Raw genomic sequence first — 27,803 nt, forward strand, 5'->3', positions numbered from 1 at the left:
TGGATGACAGAAGACTCATACATTTGCTAATGTTGCTTTCTTTCTATTGCATTCTGGAAAGTATCCACCGTCACAATGTTGTTACTGTCATAATGTTTTTACTTTTGCACACATCAAAATACTGATGACCTAAGACCAGCCGACAGTTTCACTTTTGTCATTATTTTGTTTAAAGATTTGTAAAAAGCACCATGCTTTTCTCTTGCCAATGGCCAATTAAATGCCAGCCTTAATAATCCAAAACAAATCTTGTCTGTTTAAAAATGTCCAAAATGGTTTACCCAAAGGACGCTTATGGATTATGGATTAAACCAAAAAAAACAAAAGGACTGTTGCAGTATGAATACCTTGTTAAATAAGGGGAACAATACTAAAAGGCTAAAGTATGCACAAGAACATAGAAATGGGACTATGGAACAATGGTCAAAGGTGCTTTGCACTGTTGATGGACAGACAACATCACCTGTGCCTTATTCCAATTCTGTTGTCAATTTAACGCTTGTCTGCTTTCTATTCCTTAAGGATATTATCTTCAAGTATTGCTCATCCTTGTTAGACAGCTATATAGAGTATCTATAGAAAGTCTACACCCCCTTGAACTTTTTTCATATTTTGTTGTTTCAGTGCCTCAGCGTTTCAGGCATTTAAATAAGGAATTCCACTAATCTACACACCATACTCCACACTGTTAAAGGGAAAAAAAAAAGTTTTTATTGAGAAAAATTTATATATTAAAAACGTTCCTTGGGAAGCGTTGATGGACAGCAACCTTCAAGTCACAAACTTTCGATTGGATTTAGGTCGGGGCTCTGACTGGGCCACTCAAGGACATTTACCTTTTGTTCCTTGGCCACTCCAGTATAGCTTTGGCTGTGTGCTTGGGTCGTTGTCATGCTGAAAGGTGAACTTCCGTCCCAGTTTCAGCTTTCTTGCAGAGGGCAGCAAGTTTTCCTCAAGGACTTCTCTGTACTTTGCTCCATTCATTTTCCTTTCTATCCTGACAAGTGCCCCAGTCCCTGCCGATGAGAAACATTCCCATAACATAATGCTGCCACCACCATACATCACAGTAGGGATGGTGTTCTTTGGGTGATGCACTCTGTTGGGTTTGCGCCAAACATAACGCTTTGCATTTAGGCCAAAAAATTCAATTTTGGTTTCGTCAGACCACAAAACTTTTTGCCACATGGCTACAGAATCTCCAGAGTGTTTTTTTTTGCATACTTCAAATGGGATTCAAGGTGGGCTTTCTTGAGTAAAGGCTTCCTTCTTGCCATCCTACCATATAGGCCAGATTTGTGAAGTGCTTGTGATATTGTTGTCACATGCACACTTTGACCAGTCTTGGCCATAAAAGCCGGTAGCTCTTGTAAAGTTGCCATTGGCCTCTTGGTAGCCTCTTTGATCAGTCTCCTTCTTGCTTGGTCATCCAGTTTGGAGGGACGGCCTGATCTAGGCAGGGTCTTGGTGGTGCCATACACCTTCTACTTCTTAATAATTATCTTGACTGTGCTGCAAGGGATATTCAAGGCCTTTGATATTTATTATACCCATCCCCTGATCTGTAACTTAAGCTCCTTGGTGCTCATGGTTGAGTCTTTGCTTTGAAGTGCACCACCCAGCAGTGGGAACATACAGGAACTGCTGAATGTATCCTGAAATAATGTGAATCACTAGAATTTAATACAGGTGGAGGCTACTTAACTTGGTGTGTGATTTTAATTACATCTGAGTTAATGTAGGATTGCTATTTCAAGGGGGGGTGGACACTTATCCAACCAAGCTATTTCAGTTTTTATTTTTAATTAATTTTCTACATTAATTTTTCACTTGGAAGTTGTCGGGTATGATGTGTAGATAAATGAAAAAAAAAAACCTATGTTAATACATTTTAATTCCAGGCTATAAGGCAACAAAAGGTGACAATTTTGAAAGGGGGTGTAGACTTTCTATAGGCACTATATATATATATATATATATATATATATATATATATATATATATATATATATATATATATATATATATATATATATATATATATATATATATATATATATATATATATATATATATATATATATTGTAAGGTACCAGGGAGGGGGTTAAAATCCTTCCCTGCTAAAAACCTTGTGAGAATGCACATTTGGGTGTTATGGGGTTTAATTGTGTCATTGTTTTAATGATTTAGTTAATCCTCGGCACCTGGTCGCAATTATAAATTAGAGACAGGTGCAGGGTATTTGAGAGGCAGCCAGGCTGATCGGGGGGGCTGAGTGAAGAGCCCGACTGCGTGTGTGTCCAGTCGTATTGAAGAGAGTGTTGAGAGAAGCCCGTTTGTGTTTTGGTGTTTGTCAGGTAAACGGCTTAGCCGTCCTGTGTGTGAGTCAGGGATCGGCTGGTGTACAGTGAGAGCTCCAAAACGGAGTTAGGTGTTTATTTCTGCTTTGTTTTATGTTTATTAAAAGTGCGCGTCAGCGCTAAAGCAATTCCTTTTCTGTGTCCTGGGTCTACTTTGAAAGGGGCAACGAACGTGAAAAGTGAAAGGATCGTTTTTACAATATATATATATATATATATATATATATATATATATATATATATATATCATATCTATCTATCTATATATATATATATATATATATATATATATATATATATATATATATATATATATATATAGATAGATAGATAGATAGATAGACAGATAAATGGATAGATATATGACTTATTTCATTTTCAACACAAGCAGTTGTCTTGTCATTTTGCACATAAACAGGTTCCTGCCATGGTTCTTAATACCATTGCTAAGGAAATAGAAAACATCTTTCTAGCCTATAGCACCGTTCTGTGATCATAACATCACAACAGGGAGCCCCAGAAACAAAATGTCTAGGTACCAGTGGAAAGCAAAGACTGATTTCTGATCACTGATCACAGAAAATCCTTTTTATCTATTTATTTATGGACACCCTATCTTTTATGGAAGTTTGTTAAGTTAATGCAAACTAATAAAAAATACAGACATTTGGAAGTTTACCTGTCTTTTTAAATTCTCAACACAACAAGTCTGCAAGTTCTTGCATCCATGCTAAAGAGAGACAGTCCACTGCCACATTTGTAGCCTACTTTACCATTTCAGCTTGAGTGCCTTTAAGTAAGATGACACTGGCTGCAACTCTGTTGTCGTTTTTTATACACAAATAAGCTTACTTGATTTGAAAAACGTCATAAAGGATACAATGAATTTCAACAAAGAACAACAACTTTTTAATGAAAAAAATATTGTAGCCAACTTCAATAGGAACATTAGCCTGCTATATTATAATAAACCAAAACAATAAAAAATAATAACAATCAGGTTCTCTGTTGTCTTTTTCAATGAATATAATTTCATAAATAGAGAATAAAAACATACTAAGATAACAGCTACCTAGCCTTAGTTTAATTAATTGTTTTTTTATAATCTACCAGCGGCTTCTGTTGCATACACATCGCTGATAATAGGGGTCAAACCAATGTTGGTGTTGGGGTGCGTATTTTATTTATTTTTTAATCAATGTCGCCCTTCTGGAGTCCTTTGAATGCCATAACAAAACATGTATACAGGCTTTTTTTAAATGTATTATTTGTCCTGTGGTTGCCTTTAATTCATGTTTCTGCATGTACTCTTACTTTGTATATGATGTAGAATATGTGACTGTAAACATTTAACACTACTCTTTCAAATATATGTTTTATGATTTTGAATGTGCGGTTCTTAAGGACGGTATTATTGTTATTGCTTGAGCCCCAGCACCTGTTGACTAATGACTCAAAGTGACTCGAGCCATTGGTGACTCAACTTGACTCGACTCTAGTAGTTTATTGACTCAACTCGACTCGAGCTTGGTATGTCAAAGACTCAACTCGATTCGAGTTTTTACTCCCCAGTGATTGACTTGACTCAGGTCCCAGTTTTGGTGATGTGATACAACTCTGAAGCAAACACACTACCTTACAACTGTGTATTTTACAACATGTAACAAAAAATGAGCAAACAAAGCAAAACAGTGTAGATTTTATACTGCACAGGATGTCTTCAAATACAGGAACTTTGATGCAATTCACCTTTTCTCTACAAAAATATAAATGTGTTTTTATATCGTGTGTCATTTTCATGAATAAATAAAATAAATACACAGAATAAACTAATACATACACAAATAGATAAACAAATATAATAAATACAATAAAATAAATAAATGAATATATTGAACCGGGAACCTCCTGATATTCAGCCCTTTTTTTAACCACTGGACCACCAAGTCTCCTGTTACCCAAACGTCATAAAATACCTAATTCACCTTTAACTTTCAACTCTTGCTCTTATGTCATTCTTACTCACCATCCTTATCTATTAGTGATGCATGGGCCAAGAAGAAGAGTACGGGTCCCCAGGAGCAAGCTGGTTTTCACTATAACCCTTACATTCTCATAATTCAGTCTACAACATCTAGTGTACCACAAACTTATCAACACAACCTTGAATGGTAGCCAACGCTAAGCACATTCAGCAGTTTACAGAAGTGACCACATTTTGGAGAGTACAGAGAGTTCTCAGCATACTACATTAACTATTAAACAGATTATTAGAAACTAAAAATAAAGAATCTTACAAGTGGTTTCAAACATTACCATATAAAAGTCTCCACATCTAAGACAGAACCGTTTTTGCCTAATTTCCTTCATCTTAAGCATACTACAAATTGATGAATGATGAATGAATTAAGGATGATAATGAATATGGCTGGAGACCTTGTCCGTAGGTGCTGACAGCTGCCCGCATTGTTGGCAGACTAGCGAAAACACGATGACATCATGTAGTCTAGTGTCACGGATAGGAAGTGGTTCATAGGGCCACCTCCCCCCAAAAGACAAAGCTGCCAAACCATGACTGGAACAAAGAAAATGATGAATGCTTAATGCAACAACTGCAGGGGCACAGTGCCACCTACCCCCAAAAATAGGAAAATGATGAATGAAAAGCAAGCAGATGAAACACACGCCCGCCCCCATGATGCACTGAGGGAGAATCCTGCCACACACCCTGCAGAAACTTGCTACTTGCTAGGAGGAAGCCTTAGGGAATCCATGGCTGAGGGTAACCCTTCCTCCAGGCTCTAAAGACAGTTCTCTCCCTGTTTCGCCCCGCCGAGATCAAACAACAAAGAAGCTACATGAAATCAAGCCACACAGATTTTTTATGGCGCTTGGACATAATGTGTTAATTAGTGAGTGGATTCTCCTTCCAGAATTGCAACCAAATATTCCATTCCATGTCGTCACTGAATTTGTAAGCAAATGTCATGTTCCATCCAACTTTTCATTACCATTCACAAATTTGCAGTAGTTAAGTTAATATTAATAAATTAGCTAATTTCATCCAGGGAATGGGCAATTACGGATTGGTTAACACTTCGTTACTGACCTAGCTGTATTATGTGTCAACTGTATATTTTTTGTCCTATGAAGCTTCTGGGCCGTTTATTGCTTGGAATGGGAAATTAAAGGTGGGTACAGTGCTGTGTTACTCTTATCTGTTTGTATTATAATTGTCATTGTCTTTGCACCTTTGGAACCGACTGTTCCAGGAGCTTTTTGATGATAAAAAGAGGGTTCTGGGCCAGAACAGGTTAATGACAACATGTTATTAATTGGTTCTCATTGCAAAAAATTCTCCTTATGTGTTTAACTTTTTCCACTGTTTTTCATTCAATTGAATTAAATAAAGCACCATTCCATCTCGTTCCAGCTTCCCCCCTATCCCTTTAGTATTTAGCTGTTCTGAAGCATTAAAATCAACCTGATTTGGTATTTAAGCATGTTTTAAAGAGAGGCAGCTAACTGTGGTTATACTAAAGTGATCCTTTCTATCTGGCAACATGATGTCTACTGCATGCTTTGAAAATAAAATAATAAAATTAAAGACAAATTCACCCAGTCTATGTATTCCACAAGCTGTTCTTATCATGTTTATGTTAAATTACTGAAAGGTCTTTTTTTTAGACCCGAAGCATTGAAGTTTCTTTTTGATTTCTTAAAGAATTCCGTTATTTACATTGACCAACACTAAAGTGTTTTATTTCTTCTTGTTATTTTCTGCTTTCTTTCCAGGTGTACAGTTATTTTATGTGATCAGTTATGTATATTAATTAAGCAACAGAACCCTGATCAGGGGGCATTATCAGTGGGTAAGGAAAGTAAAAGCTGCTATCATACAGATTCTCGAGGTAATGCCCAAGACAAGGCAGTTATTGTGATTAGAAACTGGTAAACAGTGCTTTTATTGTTATTTAAACATTTAACATTTCTTATTTAAACATGTGTTTATCTTTTAAAAACATTATGTTATATCTGTATTTCTGAGGTATTTACCCACTCCGTGGTCTTTCCATCCATGTATCGAGTAAATTTATAATTTACTCTGTAAAATTGCTACGAAAATAGCAGCAATGTAAGGAGGAAAAAACAGTTTTCCAACGAATGCAGATTCTATTCAGTAAAGGTACGTGGTTAAAGAAAAGGGCTTGTCACCAGGAGGTCCCCGGTTCAAATCTCATGTCACTCAATCACTGTCACTTAACCTCCTTGTGCTCCGTCCTCCTTGTGCTCCGTCTTTCAGGTTACAAGTTGTAAGTGGCTCTGCAGCTGATGCATAGTTCACACTCCCTAATCTCTTTAAGTCACCTTGGATAAAGGCGTCTGCTAAATAAAATAAATAAATAAATAAATAATAATAATAATAATAATAAAAGGAGTTTCCCCTTGAAGTTTGATGTCATCATAGCCTAATTTGCATGTCGCAAAGTTTTCGGCTTACTCGCATTAAATATATATGCACCAGGTGCTTTTCCATTACATTTTTAAAACACGCTAAAACTTGTCAGTCCATATTCCTATCGTAAAGTAGCTGTAGGAGTTGTAAAGAGAGCTTAGTTTCTTGCTGCAATAGATCCCTGTATAGAAACCCTCTTTTCAGAACGCTTCTGTTTGGAAGAGTCATTTTGCAGTTGCTCTGCCAGCTATCACCACCGTTAATTAAACAGAGATGGTGGCGACAAAGATTAGCCCTGCCTCAATTGTAATTATAATTATAATTGACCCCAGGTCTGATATACACAAGCTGCAATTGACCCACAGGGTCCATTTAATTTGATTAATTTAATTTTGAGCCCAACTTAAAAAAAATTGCTCAAATGAAAATAAATAAAATAAATAATCCTGTAAAAAGGATTAATGGAAAATGTCAATTCTTTTACATCTGTATAAATAAAATAACCACTAAAAAAGGTCTTCCACATGTTCTTAGCTTGTTAGAAAAAAATGCATTATTTAACATTTTCTTAAATAAAACAGCAGTGAAAATAAATAATAAATGAATAAATACCAACGAATGGGTAGAAAATTTGAACTTAAAACATGTAAGCAAATCAAGAGACTTTTGCCATCATACATGGCTAGTGGATACACACCATCTGCTATAGGAATGCAACATCATACTCACTTAATAGTGTTAGAATAACAGTTTTTTCTCTGCTTTTCTCTGATGCTATTTTTTATGATCACTTGAGCCAAGCGCATTAGACAGTTTGACGTCACTCGAATGCCTAAGGAAGGACACTAGGGCCAGAAGTACTCTTGCTGCAGTTTTCAATGCAAATGCTAAATACCATATTGCAGCGAGCGAACAATAAAACCACCTCTTCTGAGTGAACGTGTCATGAGAGTAACAAGTCGAAAAAAACAGTTTTCCATACCATTTTTTGGGGCGAATTTCCTTGTGGGCATATGTTTTAGCCTATTAAAAAGTTTGATGGAAAAAGGGCTATAGAGAGCTAGCACATGTATATTTTCTCTTTTGGATTATTTTAAGCCTAATTGTATGTTGAACACTGCATTAGTGTAAATACACAATATCATCATTTTGATTCAGTGCATTAGTACACCAGAGCTCTAGCCTAAGGGTATTTAAAAGTCAACTAAAGCATCTTGGATTACAAAATTGTGGCCCTCCAACCTGTCCATCCATCCCCACAATCTGCTAATTAAGGTCCACCGCCTCTGTCGTTAGCTATTCATTTTTACTATTTTCAAATATTCAGAATGCATTTGCAATAATTTTGAACTAGTTGCCTGGATTAACTCTAAAATGGTACAAATGGTAGCCTGATGCATTGTCACTGCCCTTGTGCTAGCTTTACACTGCAGCCACAATGCCGCTGTAGTGTCATTGCACTGCTATTGATGATCACTGGTGAAATGGGAAAAGAAAGTGACAGTGTTTGTTTGCGAAAGCAAACTTGATTAAGTGCTGAACCTAGTTCGACTGGGGTATTTGCTTTGATCCTGGATATCCCTGTGCAGGGGATTAATTCTTATTGACTTCTTTATTGCAGGACATAAATGCTTCAATGACAAACAGTACAGTGACAAGTAAACCGCCTGTGACGCTGAGATTGGTGGTTCCTGGAAGCCAGTGCGGCTCATTAATAGGAAAAGGAGGGTCCAAGATCAAGGAAATCAGAGAGGTAAATCAAACCTCCATCTTTTCCATTCAATATATATATATATATATATATATATATATATATATATATATATATATATATATATATATATAACATCCCTATATATATATATCAATATATTTTAGGGATCCCATATTCGGAATCTTATAAACATTTACGTAGTGTTTTGTTAAGTTTGTTATGGTGAGGTGGCATAAAAAAATTCTGTTTTTTTTAAATATAATTTTAGAAGGATGGGTAGAAAAGTGTCAAGAGGATTGCCTCATAATGCTTTGATAATCAAAACTAATGAAAAAGGTTTGCAAGTCTCTATTTCAATAAAGCTATAAAAAAAATCATAACAACCCCATGGACACCTTCAAATCCAACTAAGGCAGAATGTATGCTCCAAACTGCCCACTAAGCACCAAGTTACTGAAGTTATATATATATATATGTCTGAGTGAGTAAAATATCTGGTATTCTTGCAGGCCAAAAATTAATCAGTAACATGATTGCAAAAATGAGTATTGCCACAGGTTTGAGCTGTCGCTACACAAATCATGCAATTAAGTCAACAAGCAGTTATTGGCCAACACTGGTTTACAAAGCAGGGAAATGATGTCTGTGACTGGTCATCAACAAAAGGATCAAAACAACCAATGCACCTGAATCAGTGGCAGGACAGTATGTGGAGCATAGCATACAGTATATGTGTGTGTGTGTGTGTGTGTGTGTGTGTGTGTGTGTGTGTGTGTGTGTGTGTGTGTGTGTGTTGAATACCATTCCACCTTAGCAATAAAGAAAAACGCAAAAGTTACTAAATCAGAAATAAACAACTCAAATATTTAGAAGTTGGGAAGTAAGCATATCTAATAAAATTAGTAATTCATATTGTTTTTTTTTTTTTTTCATCATTTAAGAATAAGTTTGCTTCCGGTAAATGATTGCATAGAGCAGCATGATTTCTTCAAAAATGTCTTCAAAGAAAAAGACACCAGCTACATCAATGATCAGAAATATTTCTGCTAAATATCCTGTCCAGTACAAGAAGGGGAGCTTTCACGTCTCCATTTATTTATGTTTTTATTTTGTTTTCTATTGTTTGTTAATTCACTAATGGTGAAAGAGGATTGCCTTTAAAAGGTGGACATAGTGCTAAATTGAAGAATTAAAAAAAAAAAAAATACTGCTTCTCAGGTAAGTATTTAAATATTAAGAAACATTTGTTGTATAATAAATCTAAAGAAAATGATCAATTTTGAATGTGACAAAGTTGTATTTTATACTTTAATACACAGTGGGACTTATTTTAGTACTTGAGGTAAGGGGTTTAAGCATGCATAAGCTGTCTTTTTAGTCTTTATATGGGTGACTTGTGTACAATTTTTGAATGGGTAAGTTTAGGTGCTTCCAGAGATTCAGTTGTTCACCTATTTTAAGTAATTCACAGATAGTTAAATTATCTGACATACCCGTACGTGCCATTTCAAGCATTTGCACATCTAGTATTAGGTTTTCCGAGTTACACCTGCTTCTACTCCCTTTTGAAAGTGAGAATGGCAGATTTTTTTTTCAAAAGGAATGAGAGAGAAGGAGAATTATGAGGGGCATCAGATTATTAGTCGCTTTCGACTAAATACAATAATTACTGCGGCCTGCAGCTGCTGTCTCATAGTGTAAGTTGAAGTTGTCACATGGTATGTAGTATTTAGAGGGCGGTATGGTAGTTGTATAAAGGAAGTAAAGCTTAAAACTGTGCTTTCATTAATAACCATCAGAAATGCATTCATCACCACGCTAATTCGAAAATTATATGTATAATGTTAAAATGATATTGCACTTCAACATCCATTTGAATGGGGTATTTAATGTAGTAATAATGAGTGATATGTCTTATTTCAAATGCCTGCACTGGTATTTCCTGTAATTGCTTTTAATGTATGCTTGTTTTTATCTAAATGCATTTTGTACCAGATATTGTTTGTTTTTGTTTACTTTCTCTGGTGGATGCTCCTTTGCTCCCTTACCAAAAAGTACTACAGTATACCATAGTACTTTATAGTAATTTATAGTGTTTTATAGTAATACTATATGACATATTACAATTGTATATTTTAGTACTTTATATTATATTGTATATCACAATATTTTGTAGTAGTACTTTAAGTGCTTCCTTTACTTTAATGTCCTTCTTATTAAATGTTTCTGGGTTGCTTTCAAACACCTCTGCACCTTCTACCTCATAGAAAAATCCATCACACAAACACCTCTGTACCTTCTTCTACCACATATAAAAATCCTTCACACCCTACAGCAAGTTCACGATCACCAACTGCAGCACATTTACTTGTCAGAATTTGTACATGTATGAAGAAACACAAGCAAAATTGCTGCTGGAATTGCATTTACAGTCAAGTTTTATCTTGACCAAGGACATTATATCAACGAGTCTCTCATTCTCTAACTGGCCTGCAAGGCTGATTCTCTTGGAGGCTCTAGATTAGTTCTAGGAATGATATAAAGTGTGATTAACAACAAAGGAGGCAAGTATTCATCTGCTGTATTTATTAAAATTGTATTAGAAGCATGTTCTACAGCTAGTCAATGAATGATATACCATTGTTAAAACCACTTCCCAGGGGCATGATTTGGCATGACCTGTGATAGATGGCATCCAATTTAAAATCCGTAAGTATTCTATTGAATGCTCATAGAATATTCGCAGAGGCCTTATACATATACGTTTCTGCTTTCTGAGGTAGACAATTAATAATAAGATATGCACTGCAAATCTGACGATGGACATATTAAATAAATGAAGAAGTGCTCTGTTGTAACCTTCATAATGAAATGCAGACATACACATTGCTGGACCCCAATCTCTGCAACTATCAGACAGGTGCAAAAGCAGGTATATATTGAAAGACATGTTTTCTAAGTCATAGAGCACTTCCATTGTTTTAACACATTTTTTAAGAGCATGATTTACTGACACAACTGTACTGTCTGTCATTTTATCTGTCAATAACAAATGAATAGCATAAACAAGGAGGAACCAATGACACAATGTTTCTGTAGAAACTATGAAAGCAAGGGTATTGAATAAAAAAGTAAAAATGCTCTCCACCTTTCCAAAATGTTCTTTGCTGTAAGGAATGAGGTGTAGGTGTTTTTTTCAGATGGAAGTTTAATGTTTACTAACATTGTTAATTTCCTCATATATCTACATAACGAATAAGGTTTTGATGAGCTAGAAGGATCAAACCAAAGACAAACTAACTGCCGTACAACCTTAGCATGGAATCCATCAGACAGTGCTGTTGTCCGTGGCCTGGATACTGCCAACAGTAAACAGGACCACGATTTTACCAATTCTGGTATAGGGTCCAGTGCACATGCAAGTGCTCGAAACAATAATGAAAACCAAAGGTGACAGAAAAAGAGAAAATAAAACACAGTAATAAAACTACAAAATAAAGGTGCTGCACTCGGCAGCGTCACACCAACCATCACTATCCACACAGGCTGGGTCGCCGTCCTACACTATGAATGCACTGTTAGAGTCAAGGCAGGTCTCCCCTGTTTATATATATATATATATATATATATATATATATATATATATATATATATAATATATATATATATAGAGAGAGAGAGAGAGAGAGAGAGAGAGAGAGAGAGAGAGAGAGAGAGAGAGAGGATAACAGATGGGCTTCAGTGAGTTACAAGAAACTCATTGTTACAGGAAAAAAAAAAAAAAAAAAAAAAACATTTTCTAGGGTTTCTGTGATGTCATAAATTACGAGACCGGATACCCTTACATGGATACCCTTGTGATGCTAATATTAAAGAAGATGGGTCAAAGAGGAATTATCATTTTTTGACACAACTAGAACAAACATTAAAAATGTGGTTTAAAATGTTTTTTTTCAAAATCACTTTGACCTAGACCCACTATGCTAAAAACCTAAACCCATTAGCTGAACACTAGAAACATGCAGTCAAAGTGTGAGTTGCACAGAATATTTCAAATGAAATTAATGTAAGTTCCAAGAGATGGTTTTCAATGGTATCCAAAAAAAAAAAGGGGTAAAAAAAATCAGTCCTCAAAAAAAGTTATATTTAAAAACAATAGCCCAAAAAAGAAGTATGTAACAGCTAAGATGGAAACAAAAACAAAACTGCAAAAAATGTTTTCAAAAGTATAATGGGATCCCAGTGGGATTAATAAACACTGAAAATAACTTGACTACATACAAGTCAGTTGATGTAATAAAAATGTCAGAAATAAAATGTTATTAGTTAGCAATAAACATATCAATTGCTGGTGTTTAAGGCTGGGATTAAATAAAAAATAACCTAAAATTTTAAAGGAGGGTAAAAGAAAAAAAGCTTTAAAAAACTCTATGAAATACAGGTTTGTAATTCTATTTTACGTACATTTGAACTCTCATGATGCATTTTATTAAAACAAATACTGTATGGATGTAAATAAATACAAATCTGTTGTAATAATAGATTGCCTGCTGATAAACTTATTCATAGTCGGCATTTAAACAGGATAATACTTGGAGAAAAATATACATTTATGCAGCTTTTAAAACCAAATGTATCAATCACAGATTCACTCAGACATCTTTAGTTACCTGTGGCTGAAAACTTCCCGAAAAATTAGCTCATACGCTGAAATAAAAGTACACCTACCACGTGACAATTTCAACTTCCACTATGAGACTGCCCCTATGAGACAGCAGCTGCAGGCTGCAGTCAAACCCTTCTCACTAAATACACAAACAATATTGGATCGATGTAAGGAGTTATCAGAGACCTCCACACTGCCCTACGATTCTACAGGGGGCTTTCAAAGTATGGAGGATATTTTATCCCAAAATGAAAACTAAATACATACATAAATTAATAAGTAAATATATTATTTATTTATTTATTTTTCCATACCAAAGATCCACTACCATGTCCAAAATGGTAACTGAGGTGACCGTGTGTATAGAATGTGTGTGTATGTTTTCAAAAAAACTACACAGTTGTCACAAAAAGTGAAATAATAATTGTATACAATTGCAGGATTCAACACGTCCTCCCAGTCACACCTACGTTGATACGTTGAAATCCAATGTTGCCTGTAAGAGAGAATTTAGTCATCTAGACAAGCATAAGTGATTTAGTGCTTACATCCCTAATTAAACACTGAGGGGTAGAGGTCTAAGACGGGCTAGTCACAGCGCAAACATACCCCAATTTTCATTTTCGTTGCGACAATTCACAAAGTATACATTTTGTCACATGCACTAAGAAAAAATTTACTAATTAAAATATTTATTGCGTCTTCTTAGCAAGATCTCTAGCATTGCGAGAGTCATGCAATATTGTTCAAATAGCTGGAGTTGAGTAGTGGTTTGCTGCAGCAGAGGGCCCCCGAAGGATAATGTCTATACAGACAAAGGTGCAAGAATCAACCTTCACCCCCAAAAAGCTTTTCATAATCATACAATAGCCCCTCACTGAACTGGACATGTCTGTCTGACATAAGGTGGTGTCGGTTTTAAAAACAATACAATATAGTCACACATGCATGCATTTGTAGTGCTCAATGCATTTCAATGAGTGTGTTTTGGGTAGGCTACACATTGCATTATGTAAAAATATAAATCTGTACCGTTAGCCTATACTGTATACAGTTCAGTAGTAAAATCAAATGAATACCTAGCACACTTTCTTTTTACTTTATCTTGTAGGCTACCGGTAACACAACATAATAATGCTTCTGCATTGTACATATTGTTGTATAATGCAAATAAAAGATTATTTTAAATTGGAACAAAATAATTTTTGTGTTTTTTTATTTTGAATTATTATTTTTAACTTGGCCTACTTAGTAGCCTAGACAATTAACACAAAATAGACCATGGTCCTATGTAGATGCTCAGAACTAGCTGGAGGGGTTAGCCGCACAGAAACCAGTTGGAGGAAACCTGAAATGTCATAGAAATGTGTTTTCACAGCTTGTAAGTACACCCTGCCTTTAGTGAAAATTAGTTATGTAGTCGTTCACCTAAAAAATGCATTGAGCACAACTGGCAACACAAGAGAAAAAGTGGACTGAGAAATGCCAGCAACAATTGCTTTCAAAAGTTCTTAACAAATACCTGCAATTATAAGTGTGGTAATTACCGGCAGCTTAGTACCGGTACATCTCATTATAATATCTGAGAACCCTGATTTGCATCTCCACCCCGTTTTTGTGAACTTATGTAGGAACTCTCGTAATTACATATTCATCTAAGGCTGAACCGCAAAGAAAAGCTGCTGCCGCAAAGCATTGCCTAAAAACTCGCTAGCAGCACTGCACTTGTTTAATACATTTCACCCTAGATGTCCGACTCGTTTGTAACTGGTTGCAGCTATTGCGACAGGCGCAACACTTTAGTACGTTTACTCTTTAGTTGTTTATGAAAATCAGAGCTATAACAGCCTTGCCTACAACTGCCTAAAAAAATAACTTTAGACAATCTAGTCACGTATAAAAAGAGGGCTTAGTATGTTTAATTGTGCAATATGTTGAAATGCCTATTTTTAGACAGTGAAATGCTATGAAATAAGCCATTTTTTACCCTCAAAAATCAGCCATATCCATGACTGAAACCACCTTCTCTTCCGTCATATTCAGAAACATCTGACTGATTCTTTAGATCTTAAAAATGTTTTACATAACAACGTCTTGTATATTGCAGTTTATTAATAGGTTGTGCTTCTATCTATAACAACCAGTTGTGTCTGGGTCTGAACAGCAGAGTAACACTCCAAGGTGGACTCTAGGTTTTTTTAAAACATTTCAGGGCTTTTTTTTTTTTTTCTTATAAAAGATATTGGGAAAAAATCTCTTATTTGGGAAATACATTAAACTCCTCAATGTTCTTTAGAACTACAGTGCCAATAAACATAGGTTCTGGTAAAGTTTGAGGTTTTGTCTTTTGACAAAAAATCATACATCTAATACTATGCTATGGCTTAATTTTGTAATCTGGTTATTTATTTTACAGTTTATCTCATCGAGATGTTTGGTCAAAATAAAAGTGCATTCTCGAAATATTATTTCAATTTATTCCTGAGACTGTTGCGTCATACTTCTAGAAAGGCTCTGGCGCCTTTGGGTGAAGATGAGGACATGAAAACCCAGTCACCTTCCAAAGCAGCTGAATCACTCCACGGGCAGACAGTATATCTGGTTAGCTTGTGCTCCAGAGACCTCCACTCAGGGCTTGAAGCAGGGAACTCAATTTGACATCTGCTTAGAGTGCTACTGTAGTACACCCTGGGGCTCAGAGACTGTGGCGAGACATAGCAAATGCCTTAGTAGATTTGTACAAACTATTGCAATTATTTAATCATCTTGTCAGTACACAAAAGCCCATATTGAGGGTAATAGCAGACCATTCAGGATTAGAAAAGTAACAGAGGTTGGGATGCCAGAACACAGAGCTTTATTGCTCAAATAGCCACACCCAGGAAGTTCTTTGCCTTGTGAATCATGTAATGTGAGGTCCATTATCAGACAGGCTCAATGCCATCCCTGGGCAGTTTCTTGAGCCTTAACAGTTTGTTAAGAAAGAAAAAATAAACACATTTTCAAAGAGTTTTTTAGATATGAAATCAGTGTTGACATTTACTTGCAACATAGCTCCCCCAAGTGGCAGGAAGACCTAATTTCAATAAATATATCGTAAATGTCATTAAAGGGGTAACTTGTGAGCTTAGAGCTTTAGAATAGTGTGTCAATTATTTGTGACAATTATTCCAGTATTCTACCGTTCTTCAATTATTTTTTCCTACACTTATTTTTATGTTTTTCAGACCACAGGAGCTCAGGTACAAGTAGCAGGGGACATGCTGCCAAACTCCACAGAGCGAGCTGTAACTATCTCAGGCACTCCAGATGCCATCATCCAGTGTGTAAAGCAGATATGTGTGGTGATGCTAGAGGTAGGACAGACGTGCACCATTGCATACCCCTCCCGGGGAGATCAGCCATAAGCCTAGTTGATATAGTACATGTATAATTTTCATCTGTGCATGGTTGCTTCCTGTTTACTGTCATACCGCTAGTCTTTTTGTGACCCTGTTTATTTTTTCATTGCATTAGTCAAATTCAGCTTAAAGGCATGTCTTTTTCTCTTGAATGTAACAAAATCATTTTTACTAAGAAACAAGTGCACAGGCTCAGAAACTCTTTTCTGTTAAAAGTTTATAACAGTATACCCTGCTCCTGATGATTTTCAGTCTTAAGCAGGGACCCTTGTAGTAAAGAGTTGTAGTGAAGAATGGCATTTAAAACTTGTACTAATTAAAGTATTTGTAAAAGCTATTACTATAGGTTATAACTTGCTCTATAATGACTTATTAATACACATACAAAGGCTTAGTAAAATATTTATAGCATTGCAGTGGATGGCAGTGAAGTGTTACCTCGCTACATAACAATCCTTGCAACATGATAGGTATTCATTAGTAGCAACCGCCGAAGGTAAATCAAGCCACAGATCAAAGGAGGCTCTAATAACAGGGCTGCACTCTGTGTAGGTTGTGAGAATGGAGAGATTAATCTTTGTGTGTTATGTTGCTTTATGTCCCTTGTATGCAGTCCCCACCCAAAGGTGCCACTATCCCCTACCGCCCCAAATCTGCCTCTGCACCCATCATATTCGCGGGTGGCCAGGTCAGAGCGGACACCATCTTGGCTTCAGCAGGAAACCACACCGTCCTGACACAGCCACAACAAGCACCTGTTAGTGAACTTTTACTGTCTTCTTTAGACCTGTGTGTTATTGATGCAGTAATGTAAATGTTGCATGTTGACAGATTAATATCAATTTTGATTTAAAGTAATGCACTGAGTTTTAAAGATAAGTATTAGATGACAGCATTTTTGAAGCGTCGATTGTGTGAACTTTAGTACGGTATTACTCCTTTCTGTACACTAAAATGTTTTCCCTGGTTTAAAGAAGTGTGCAGCTCCAATACATGAGGAATAGGGGCATGTTTTCCAACGCATTTACTTTTCAAATTAACTGTGAAAATATGGTCCATTGTTTGTTAATCAACAATCAGAATGCAGTGTTGTATATTCGTCAAATAAGGTATGGTTCACTTTTGTTCTTGGAGGCCATTTCGAAAAAAGGATACTCAAATGTGGCATTATAACTTTAACTGCAGGGCTAAACCCAAAAAGACTGGAGTGCTGTAATACTTGACAAATGTTGCAGATAATGGTTGTATGAAGACACACTTCTGTATCAGTTTCTGTGGGTCTCCAGTTATTTATATTTTGTTGTTCTTTAACAGTAACATCATTTAGTTCCATCTATTGGAATGGCCTTACTGTCTCCTATAAATTTCCCCATTTGTTTCAATGATTAGTATAGGACCCTCCCTCTATTTCACTTCCACGAGTGACTTCAACTGAAAACTGAGTGACAGACCAGTGATATGCTGATATGATCAAGAATAACATGAAACGTGAAAATTGTTTTAAAAACACCAGCTAGTGAACTGCAAAATTCTTGAAAAATCTAATTAAATGAACAGTTGATTGATTATTTAATATTTGTCAGTACTTGGGGAAATCTAAGGTGCAGAATTAGAGTAAAATGACTAATAACTGGAATCATCATTGCATAGAATTATAGCCTCATGTTCCTGTAAACTCAGTATAAAGTAATTGACAGCAAGACAATACAGTCTTCTCCATCTACATCGGACAAACACAAAAAACATGTGCCACAGTCCCATTTGTGTAACAGACAACCCCCTGAGAAATTGAATGCAATGCATTCAATTGATGCTGGATGCCATGGAAAGCGGAACAAGGTGAACGGACACCTCGTTAGCAGTCTGAGAAGTAGGGGCTGCTGTGGCAATTGGGGGATGTTTCTTAATTTTATAGAAGTGCAAATTATAGTAGTTTAATAAACAGACAGATTTATGGGCAGAGATAGTGGCTTCAAATGTAATTTAAATTGCTTTTTTATGGCCCCCATAATATTTTATGGTGTTTGCTATCATTTTGAGTGGTTCTAGGCTCTGTTTCTCCAATATAATTCTCTAAAGCTGCCTTTATCTGGCTTGCCCAGAGAACAGTAAATGCAGGGACTATGGAAATCTGTATGTGCAAGTTTCAGTCTGTTTTGTATGTGTTTATTTAGTAAAGGTATTAATATATTCGTTCTTCATTCGCTGTTTCAAAAACCTTCTTGTGTCATTTGAAACAATGGAAGCGGCAGGGTTGTGCTGATATTTGGCTACAGATAGATCAGCCCTGCATTACCAATTTAACATGTGTTACTAATAATCATCATAGAAAGCAGAATAAAACCCTCAAATTCAGTTCACATACCTTATCAGTCATAAGATCCAAAACTAGTAATTGAAGTTGTTGTGGTACATATATGTTGATCTACCAGAACAGGGTCCACTTTCATCTTTGAGTTAAATTAGAAGTTATTCTTGGAAGCACTGCTAAACTAACAGTAAGCTCCATGTTCTTTAAAGAGGAACTGCACTTATGAAGAGGCTCCTGCCCAAGGCACATTTTTTTTACTGTATTGTGTTCAGTTACACAGGATTTTGAATACTCACGCATATCAAAAGTGGATTTAGTATAAAACACAAATATACAAGTACAGTACTTGCCTTTTTTTTATTAGGTCTATGATCACTCTGTTATCTTCAAATTCTACAGGTATATGCGTGTGACACATTTTCCTTGTAACTTATAAAAATAAAATATATTATGTTTTGTTTAAAATGTATTTTTAACGTGTGAGATAAGCAAGGCTGTGCGTGAGAGAGTGAGATAACATTCAAATGAGTGAGTCTCATGCTGAGCGCATGAGACTTGAAATGCCTGCTGAAACAGGTTGCAGTTAACATAAGCCACATATTATAGAGAAATAAACGTGGAAAATAAGGTAATAAAAAAAAAAAAAAAAAAAAATGGTTTTGCCAGTAGGCTTTCCATTGGTAATATCGTTAAAGATATCGTTATATAAGAATATATTTTCTAATTGTATTTTCTTTTTGAACCACTAATATATACCCGTCCTCTGGTCAGCCTGCCCCAAGGTACTCATTTTAGATTTATAATCACAGTATTATGCACAACGGCATCCGATGTAGATGTGAAGGAATTTTAAGGTGGTATTGCAAGCTGATGTTTTAAAGTGACTGCTGTGTCTGTTTTCATAATTGAAACCATGGCAACCTTAGAATCTGTAGCCCTGCTCTTTTACCTTTTCCCGGTGTGCCTAAAAAAAAAGGCAATACAGCTGCAGGATGATTATAGAGTTGGTAATATTTAGATTACTGGTTTTGAAATTATAAAAAAAGACCTGCTTTTTAATATAAGTCCAGTTCCCTTACTCTATGAAACAATCTATCTTCATATTTATTTATTTTTTTTAAATCAGCTTTTTCCTACATCAGCACTTATCATTAAACGTGCCAACATTTTAGATAATGAAAGCCTGTATTACACTATTTTAACTTGCATTTGCCCACAGTGGAAAATTGGGCCCTTAGTCTGTGTACCTGTCCTTCAGCATAAGTTTTTCTTAGCCATCAAATTACTTATATCATTGTATGCTGTGCTTTGGGAAAAAAAAAAAAAAAAAAAAAAAAAACACAGAGAACATGATGCAATGAAACTCATCTCTGATTGCATTTAATATAAGAGTGTGTGCGCCAGTTACCATTTTGGTATCATACAACAGGGATAATAAGCAAATAGAGAAGTCAGTTTAAGCACAGGCAAAAGAGATTTATTTTAGTGTAATTATCCCTGCTGTGTTCATTTGACATATTGTTGTCTGATATACAGTATGCTTGAGTTTCAGCGCGCCTTGGACTTTTTATTTTCAAGGTTTATGCTTAATCAGTAAAACAGCTATTGTTATGCACGCTGCACCTAAGTGCTCTTCCAGATCCTGAGAAGATAATACATTTGTCCTGAAGCTTGTGAGACACAATATACATTTGTTATGTGTTCTTCATCACGATTAATTGGGATTGCTTTTTTGCATGATAAGGAAATGAGATAAGTGTTTAGTATTCTATTGCTCATCGTAAAATGTGCTCAGAATAACAGCCTGTAAAGAAACCTACCAATTTATGAATTTAGATCTTAAGGGATTGCACACTTGTCTATAAGAAATATAGATTGTCTAGAGTAGACCCAACCCATGTCACATAACGTTATGGCTTGAAATGTCACAGTCATATTTCTATTTGTGTTTATCAGCATGTGAAGGCTATAAGAATGCAACCTTATTTTATTGATCTAAATAATGTCATTTTTTAATATTAATTCCAGAAGTGTATTCCTTCCTACCTGTTTGACTTATTTTCATCCTTATTAACATCACTTAATACAATAAAAAATACTATACAGAACAGTTTGCGATACATCAGATACAGTATAACAGTTCAGTCTCTGCACTTGTTTAGTTTTCAAATATACCCATATGTGCCTTATTGATTCTAAAATAACATTTAGCAATATGCACTGTATTGTCCTGTCAACATCAACTTCAATAAATGAAGCTGTAATGAAAGTAATTTGCTGTTGTGCAAACAGAGCTAATGGCAATAACTGATTAGACCCATTACTCCAAGGATATCATCATGGAGAATTTGTATTACTGGTCTTTCCCTTCTCTAATTATTTGTTACCTGGATATACAGTACTATGTATTATAAAATCAGTCAATAATACATCATGCTTTCTTACTCAGTATGTCAAATGAAATTAGATTAAAACACTAATGACCAAGGAAGGTGTGTTTTTTCAAGTTGGCATTGAATATTGTTTTTTTTTTTTCTGAATGGCTTTGAGCTAATACAGGGTTATAATCTGATTGGATGAGGCAAAGGCATCAGGGGGTGTGCGACCTTAATTCTGACATATATAGATATGGCCGAAGTTTTGCATCCCCCCTATGTAACACATTTTGCTTCGTAAAAGTCAAATGAAACCTGTCGAATAATGTTATGTTAACATATTGAATTACATATCACTTTGTAGTTTTCCATATACTTAAAGAAAAACAGACAAAATTGAAAAATGTAACATTTTGAAATCTAACTGTACTACCATGTCCATCTACTACTAAATCTAACTGTACTACTCTACTACACTTTATAGCTTTTGTACATGGGCTCTTATTATCCAGAAGTATGTTATGCTTGCCTGGCTTTTATTAAATAATAGAAAAGCCGCATCTCCTGTCTCCAAGACAGATCTAACAGACTTGATATTGATGATAGTCATCCCAAACCATGGGAGCAAATAAACCCAGATCTACTCAGAATGATTTCTAACATCATAAAAACAAACAAAAAAAAACTATTAAAATGTCATTTGAACCTTATATTACTCTTTAATCTAATGGTCTTTTATTTACAGTATGATGGCAGGAGTGGGGCAGAATGCAATTAAATATTGCCTGTGTGACTCTTTCTAACATCGTAACAAAGATATGAGTTCGTTCTTCAAAACAAATCTCAATGTTTCTGCTGATTCATTTTTTTGTGTTGGCTTGTTTGTGTCAGTTCCCTTCAGTCTGTGCAGTGAGAGCATGTCTTGTGATGCAGAGTTTATTACAGAGTTTATTTTATACAGTGTTTCTGTGTCAGCTCTTATTGTATTCTGATTCCACTGCAGTTTCTAGTTTTAGTTCACATTCTCATATTAGAAATTCATGGTCAGCTGCTTTGAATAAGCAAAAGGTTACCCTTTCAAAGGTTAATCCAGACAGATGATTTGCATGTTGTTAAAAGATACAGGAAAATAGCAGTATTAGCAGTGATTAACAACATGAGAAATATTTAGTGGATTGACAACTAAATGGCTATGGCTGTGGCTGTCAGGTTCCTGTGGCTGTCAGGCAATTGTTTTTTTTTAAAAAAGGACCTTCTGTTTTAATGTATGTTTAGTGTAGTTGATTCAAAATATGCGTGTGTGGAAATAAGTAGATGTGGGGGATTTTCTGGTTCCACCTGTACTTGTAAGTGGCCCCTGAACCACAGTTGGAGAAACTTGTGTCTTCATGAATGTCAGATTTCTTGATACAGATACTATTTCACTGTTTTAATGTATTATGCATTGGTCCTCACTGTCTTGTAAAGCGTTTTGTGATGGTGGTCCACTATGAAAGGTGCTATATAAAATAAAGATTGATTAATTGGTTGATTGATACAAACTGAAGGAAAAAATGTGTGTGATATGTATAGACAGTCACCACTGCAGCCAACCATGGTACAGGAGCAATATGTCTCAGGTTAAGCACCATTTAACAAAGAATAATGCTTCACTCGTGTAACAAAACATTCTTAGAATGCCCTCTACTGGTAAAATTAGAGATTTTTTGCAAAATAAAGACAAAATACAAAGCAGGGAACTTAAGAACAAAATTATAAGGCAAATTAATTAGGCTACAATTGTTAAAGGCAGGTAGGATTTCAGAACTAATCCTTCTTAAATTGTTCAGAAAAAGCACACAAAACATCTAACAAACATACATTTTTTTTTTTTTTTTTCATTTTATGCGGTGTGTCAGTGGAGCACAGTGTAATCAAAGTTTTTGTTATTAGGTTGTTTTTAAAAACATGCTATAAGGAACGCTGTGCCATAATTGAAATCCTAGGGTAAGCTCTAGAGTAAATCCTAGGGTAAATGTTTAGAGTAAGATTTATTTAGTTACATACTACATATTCTGTACTGTGTATGCCACATCTGTTTTGCACACTCATTCAAATCTATGCAATGATGAATTCTAACTAGTGCTATACATATAAGGTGATTTATAATTTGCACAACATTGTTTATAGTTCTATGCAAATGTTAACAACATTTATATAACAACATTGTTGAAGTCAAACAGTGAATGTCTTCGTCATGACATTTTTCCTTTGCATTACCATCATCTACACACCATCCAGTTTCCACAATGCTCCGAGCATGTTGTGAGAATAGTAAAAGTATTTAAAAATATTTCTGGAAGCACTTTACATTAAGAAATTATACTGCAGTTGCACATGTGGTGACATAGTAATTAGAAAATACACATAGGCAGGTGTAAATACTGTGTGATTTCAAAAGAGCAACTGGCAACATTTCTTATTTTGCAATTGTGTTTTATTTACACAACCATGCGTTATTACAGTGTAGTTAATATGTAGAATGTCACTCTTTGTTTTTCCACACCAAATTATTTTTGATTATTTGGTAGAACCCTCACCGAAAAATATGACAACACCAACACAAAAAAAAACAAAAAAAAAAACCTTGAGCCAACATAAGATTACTTGAATGTTTGGGGATCTGAGGTTTTGTTGTCTAATCGAAGGTTTAATGATCTATAATGACTAACCTGACTTTCCATTGTGTTTTGCAGACTTTTGCAATCCAGGGACAGTATGCCATTCATCCAGACGTGAGTCCTGCGCATGTAAATCACTTTCTTTTCCCCCTTTTCCATCGAGGCAGAATTTACTGTGCTTCATCTTTTAGACTTGAAACTGCAGCATGATAAAAACAATAATCATACAACAATTATAATTTGGACTCTAGTAGTAAACTGTACATGATACAGATAGAAAACACTGTACAGCAGCCCAGATTTTTTTTATGCATGTTTAATAAACTTATAGTAATATTGTAATAATTGTAAACAAAGACCCATAGTCAAAATAACAGAAAACATTATAAATTTGGTTTCATTTTCATTCATTTGGTGAGGTGGGGGGGGGGGGTGATATATTTTTCTGTATTCTAAAATAATTACATGTGATTAGTTAGTTCTAATTTCCCATCCTGCCCTGCAGTTGACCAAGCTTCACCAGTTGGCTATGCAGCATTCCCCCTTTACTCCCCTTGGGCAGACCAACCCTGGTTTCCCTGGTATGTACCCATGACTCCCTGGGGATGTCCTTCTTCTTAACCTCTTTTTTTTTCCCATGGTCTTTAAATCATTTTATTAAATGTGCTCCATGAACAAGATTCCTTCTCTGTCAAAGCTTAACAAGGCTTACTTTTTTGTATTTCTTTATTTTTGTTTGTATGTGTGTTTGGATTTATCTGGGTAATGCTTTGTTAAATCTCACTTACATCCTAATCATTTAACCCTTGGGGCTCCAGTGCTGAGTTTTTCTCAATTGGGCTCTATACACAATGCTTGTGAGTGAATGCTTGTGAGTGATTTTTATTTAAAGTCTGTTTTCATGTGTTCAATTGTTTGGTTTTCATGAAACTGTTTAGAAAAGTGTTATGAACACCACACTTTGGGCCTCATTTACAAAGCGTTTACCGTACACAAAACATGAATACCGTGCGCAGCACTGTCCCCTCCTAATTACTATTCCTATTTCTGTGAGGAAAATAAGGATTTAGCAGATGCATTGAATTAATGATGTTCGTGTAATCAAAGCAGCATATTAAACACAGACAATTAGCTGCCATACATTCATGAGCTGTTCATGAAGGTCTGACAAAGATTTTGCGCAGGCAAAAATAACACAAAAATTCTGCCGACTGAAAGCAGAGAGCATAGGCGGCAGAAGTTGTGTACTGATTTGAAATGGCAGATATTTAAGGTCCTGTGGAGCTAAAAGATGTTAGTGACAACGAGCACAATGCGTATATCCATGCCCTGGAATCAGCTTGTTACTGACGCTTCCATCCAAGCTCCTCTGGATTGAACCTTCGGCCCAAATGTTGATTAGAGCAAATGTTTCTTCATCTCTGCTGCAATCTGGCTCATGGTGTGTCTCAAGCAACAAAACTATGGCTAAACAGAATAAACAAAAATGTTCCTTGCTGAAGTGAAAACTTCACGCTGGCGTGGCTATTTGTTATTGTGTCAGCTCACTAACAACCAACAAACATTTTGTCTCGCTCAACCTGGGTCAAAGCGTCTAGACACACATCCTGAGGTGGGTCGCTGGGTTAACCTGGGTACAACCCAAGTACAAGGTTTTATATTACACAGACCCGGGTTGGAGTGCCAGTGTGAAAGGGGCCTATGATTTATTTTGGTTTACTTGTAAGATAAAAAATAAAATATGCTGAAATAATTTAGTTTCAATTTAAAATATTTTATTGTCTATGTAATCCTACAACAATGTGAAGCCTACAACGCATAAGCATGGTTTCTTTGGTATTACATGTAGGATAGACTAAAAAAAAAAAAAAAAAAAAAGCCTACTAGGTATTCATTTGATTTTACTACTGTACTATTTAAGCCTATTGTAGATAGCTATACTTTTTACATAATGTGTACAGAGAACACATTAATATTATTTTCATATGCCCTCCTATTAATATTTTTTACTAAACAAACATAAATCGATTGAGAACATACAAATACATATATAGTATTTAATTGTATATATATGTTATATATATATATATATATATATTATATATATATATATATATATATGAATAACGAACAAACTAAACTAACAAATAAATAAATAGATAAAAACTTCGTAAGATAAAGAAGTGTTTTCCAAAAGCCTTAATAATTTATGTTTTTATTTTTATTTTTTGTTGACGAAAAATGTAAATATATTAACCTCAAACAAGTGTGATCTACAATTGAACTGGGATCTGCAGTTGCTACGCATTATAGATGTACGCAGTGTGGAGTAATGGTTAGGGCTCTGGATTCAATACAGTAAAGAAAACAACAGTATAAGCAGTAGAAACATAGTTACAACGTACATTTCTCTGTAGGTTCATTCTGGCTTTAACAAAGTTGGGAGGCTACGCTGTAACAATTAATCTTGATGAATCTTATAACATTGTGTCAAACAGTTGAATTGAGTTCAAACTGAGGTACCTATTTAAACAGTGTTCTTACTGGAGCCTAAACAGGGCTTTTTAATTGTTCTACATTATGTTCACTGACCCCAAGCGAACGTATCTGTATTTTAGCTAGTTTGTTATTCATATATTTTGTGTGTGTGTGTGTGTGTGTGTGTGTGTGTGTGTGTGTGTGTGTGTGTGTGTGTGTGTGTGTATATATATATATATATTCCATTTATCTACACATCCTACCCCACAACTTCCAAGTGAAAAAAAATATTCTAGAATTTTGTAGAAAATTAATTAAAAATAAAAACTGAAATAGCTTGGTTGGATAAGTGTCCACCCCCCCCTTGCAATAGAAATTCCAAATTAGTTAGTAAGTGGCCTCCAGCTGTATTAAATTGCAGTGATTCACATGATTTCAGGATAAATTCAGCAGTTCCTGTAGGTTCCCTCTGCTGGGTAGTGCATTTCAAAGCAAAGACTCAACCATGAGCACCAAGGCGCTTTCAAAAGAACTGTTGGTGAAAGGCACAGATCAGGGGATGGGTATAAAAAAAGGCCTTGAATATCCCTTGGAGCACGGTCAAGACGATTATTAAGAAGTGGAAGGTGTATGGCACCACCAAGACCCTGCCTCGATCAGGCTGTCCCTCCAAATTGGATGACTGAGCAAGAAGGAGACTGATCAGAGAGGCTAATGGCAAATTTGCAAGAGCTATAAGATTTTATGGCGAAGACTGGTCAAAGTGTGCATGTGACAACAGTATCCCAAGCACTCCACAAATCTGGCCTGTATGATAGGGTGGCAAGAAGGGGGCCATTACTCAAGAAAGCCCACCTTGAATCCCATTTGAAGTATGCAAAAAAAACCACTCTGGAGATTCTGTAGCCATATGACAAAAAGTTTTGTGGTCTGACAAAACTAAAATTGAACTTTTTGGCCTAAATGCAAAGCGTTATGTTTGGCACAAACCCAACACAGTGCATCACCCAAAGAATACCATCCCTACTGTGAAGCATGGTAGTGGCAGCATCATGTTATGGTCCTCATCATTAAGTCCTTGAGGAAAACCTGTTGTCCTCTGCAAGAAAGCTGAAACTGGGACGGCAGTTTACCTTTCAGCATGACAATGACCCAAAGCACACAGCCAAAGCTACACTGGAGTGTCTAAGGAACAAAAAGGTAAATGTCCTTGAGTGGCCCAGTCAGAGCCCCGACCTAAATCCAATCAAAAATTTGTGGCATGACTTGAATATTGCTGTCCATCAGCGCTCTCCAAGGAACTTGATATAGCTTGAACAGTTTTGTAAAGAAGAATTGTCAAAGGTGCTTCCACCAAGTATTAACTCAGGGGGGTGGAGAC

General features: G+C 35.6%; 1 protein-coding gene across 10 annotated transcripts in view; it reads left to right on the top strand.

Annotated features, from left to right (window-relative positions):
- LOC121314700 (poly(rC)-binding protein 3-like) overlaps nt 1–27,803 on the top strand; it is a 403,285-nt gene that overhangs the window by 347,105 nt on the left and 28,377 nt on the right. For 6 of the 10 annotated variants that reach the window (XM_041248235.1, XM_041248236.1, XM_041248227.1 and 3 more), the window contains 5 exons: nt 8,439–8,570; nt 16,425–16,553; nt 17,212–17,355; nt 24,020–24,073; nt 24,450–24,525. In XM_041248235.1, the coding sequence (XP_041104169.1) occupies nt 8,439–8,570; nt 16,425–16,553; nt 17,212–17,355; nt 24,020–24,073; nt 24,450–24,525 (535 nt within the window). The remainder of the gene's footprint in view (nt 1–8,438; nt 8,571–16,424; nt 16,554–17,211; nt 17,356–24,019; nt 24,074–24,449; nt 24,526–27,803) is intronic. The other 4 variants (XM_041248237.1, XM_041248231.1, XM_041248232.1 and 1 more) reach the window with 3 other exon arrangements.

Source organism: Polyodon spathula, chromosome 4 (assembly GCF_017654505.1).
Source record: "Polyodon spathula isolate WHYD16114869_AA chromosome 4, ASM1765450v1, whole genome shotgun sequence".
Taxonomy (NCBI): Eukaryota; Metazoa; Chordata; class Actinopteri; order Acipenseriformes; family Polyodontidae; genus Polyodon; species Polyodon spathula.